Genomic DNA, 2,628 nt, shown 5'->3' with positions numbered 1-2,628 from the left:
CATTCTAATTTACGGAAATGTTTCTTACAGTAAATGTATAAATATTTTTATTATACTTTGTTGAAGCAATCTGATTCTGTTTATTAATTTTCTTCCAGTTTTTTAATTAAAGATAATATTTTTTGTGGTATAGTCCATAGACCTTCACTGCATGTACCTGTGCACACTAGTGTCCATTAAAATTATTGTACTGTGCACATAAACTAAGGCAATTAAAAAAAAGAGTTGTTTTGTTAACTAGAAAGTGTTTATTGTAAGATAAGTTACAACAGTTCAAACACATTAACTATGTATAATAGCTTTTAAAAATGATTAATTTTTTGTATATTCTAGTGGGCACATAGTTTATTTGAAGTAATTATGTGTACAAACAGTACACAGTTTTTTTTTTAATTTACTTTGCGCAGCTAATTAGTTATAAATCACAATTATTAAATTTTATTTACTGTTTAAAGACTAATTAAAACATGAAAAAAAACTCACTGGAAAATTGTGTAATTTTTGCCGATAAAAACAACCAGCAAAAAAACCGGTCTTCAGAGGACAGAAAATTTTGGAGATGATCTTTTAATTGAATTCAACAAAACAGAAGATTACGTAGAAGTGAGCAAGCGTTCGGCTGTAAAAAAATTTCAAAGTTTACGGAGGTTTAATGGCTCGATTGAACGAGGTTAACACATGTTTAGTGTATTATATATTTTTTCTTATCTTAAGTCAATACATAGCTATGTAGAAACTTTTCAGATAAATTAATATACTGTTGCAGTTAAGTGTTTTCAAACACGACAGGAAATTTTATGTTTAATATTTATCCGAACGCTTGTTTCGTTTAGTTGTTACAGATTTTCATGACAAAGAACAAAAACACACAAGTGTACTTACTTAAAATCAATTTTCCAGGTTCACTTGCAGCAGCAGACGACGATGACCTGGTTGCGGCGACAAAGTTAAGCAAAATTTCTTTGAACAAAAGTTTGGCGAGTAAAACTGACAGAAGTTATTCTACTAAGAAGCTTAAAATTTGCAACGCCTTGACCTTTCACCAGCTTGCATCGCTTTTCAATTTATCAGGCCTTTTGAAAGCGACACAGAGTTATGTAGAGCGCTGTTTCGCGATCATAGCCGAAACCGAAAGCCTTTTGGAGCTGGATTTCGCCCTTGTCCTGAAAATACTGGCCAGCTCGGAACTTTACGTCACAACCGAGCGCGAAGTGTTGGAAGCGGCAACAAAATGGCTGAATCACAACATTGCAGAACGCAGCAAGTTCGGTGCAAAGTTGCTGCAGAAAGTTCGACTTTGCTTGCTGTCCGACAAAGACAGCTTGCTGTCCGAATGCGGCTCTCTTTTTGAAAACAGCGAAATGTACGATTTGCTGAATGAAGCTTACAAAAGCTGCAAGCTCAATTGCGAAAGCCGGTATTGCAGCCAAACCTCGTTCGGCGTGCTCGTGTGCGGGGGGTGGTATTGGCACTACGGACGCAGCCCAATAGAAAATGTAAAACAGTACAGCGTGCCCGGCTTGAACCTGGTCCGAGCCCTGCCGCCTATGAACAACGAACAAATGCTCGAAGCGACGGGTATCTGCTTGAAAGGCGACTTGTACGTGTTTGCGGGAATCCTTGTTAGAAGAAAGGCGAAGGTCGTCGTCGAAAAGTACTCCTGGGCCACCCAGCGTTGGACTCGGGTGGCCGTCATGGGCAAGTATCGGCGACAGTTTTGCGTGTGCGCGTACGGTGACAAAATTATCCTCGTCGGAGGTAGCGACGGCAACTCGATCGCCTCCTGCCTGAAATTGGACACCAGGAGCGGCAGGTTCACGAAAGCAGGGGAGATGAGGGTTGAAAGATACGACGCGGCGTGCGCCGTCTTCCAAGAAAAAGTGGTGGCGTGCGGGGGGAGGTGCGACTACTTTGAGCTGTCCTCCGCCGAGAGTTATGACGTCACGACGGAAAAATGGAGAGATTTGCCCCACATGACTAGACAGCAAAGTAACCACGGTCTGGTGGCGGTGCGGAGCAGGCTTTTTGCCGTCGGCCTCGGCTGCGACGTTTACAACGGGGCCGAGGGAGGAGGGGCGTGGAGGGAAATGATCGCCGCGCCTCGTTTATTCTGCGGGGCGCTGTCGTTGGGGAGTAAAATTTTCCTCTTTGAAAAGAAAATCGGCAGACGGGTGTTCAGTTACGACGTTGACGCGGATAAATGGACCGAAGAAGATAAAAGCGAAGAGTTTAACTCAAAAATAAGATATTTTTCTTGCGCAAAGCTGCCATTTTATTGACGATGATCGGGAAATTTGGGTTACGACAATTCAAATTCGGACAGTTCAAACTCTGATGATTAAAATTCTAAAAAAATTGAAAGGGCTACAACTAATAAATTAATGAATATTTTTCAAACATATGTAGGTCCTATAAATATGTCCAAGTCAATATTTTTCTTTTTGCAAAACATCAATGTTTTAAGGTATGACTTGAATAAAGTCCAAACACAGTTATTTTTAGTAATTTCAAAATATATTAAAAATTTTTAACTATTTTTCCTAAAAGAAAAACTGGCTTTAGATTTTTATAAGATCTATATATTTCTTTTTTCTTTAAACTCATATTACATTTTAATATATAGTATTT

At 39.4% G+C, this 2,628-nt stretch overlaps 1 protein-coding gene across 1 annotated transcript; it reads left to right on the top strand.

Moving 5' to 3' along the window:
- Window positions 1–848: 848 nt before the first annotated feature.
- LOC145836347 (ectoderm-neural cortex protein 1-like) lies at window positions 849–2,279 on the top strand. Its single transcript, XM_082944156.1, has one exon. The coding sequence runs from the start codon at window positions 849–851 to the stop codon at window positions 2,277–2,279; it is 1,431 nt and encodes a 476-aa protein (XP_082800282.1).
- Window positions 2,280–2,628: the final 349 nt, after the last annotated feature.

The sequence above is a fragment of the Thalia democratica genome, chromosome 5 (genome assembly GCF_965202585.1).
Source record: "Thalia democratica chromosome 5, ktThaDemo2.hap1.1, whole genome shotgun sequence".
Lineage (NCBI taxonomy): Eukaryota > Metazoa > Chordata > Thaliacea > Salpida > Salpidae > Thalia > Thalia democratica.
Note: the sequence above shows the minus strand (reverse complement) of the source record. Positions and strands in the feature narration are given on the sequence as shown.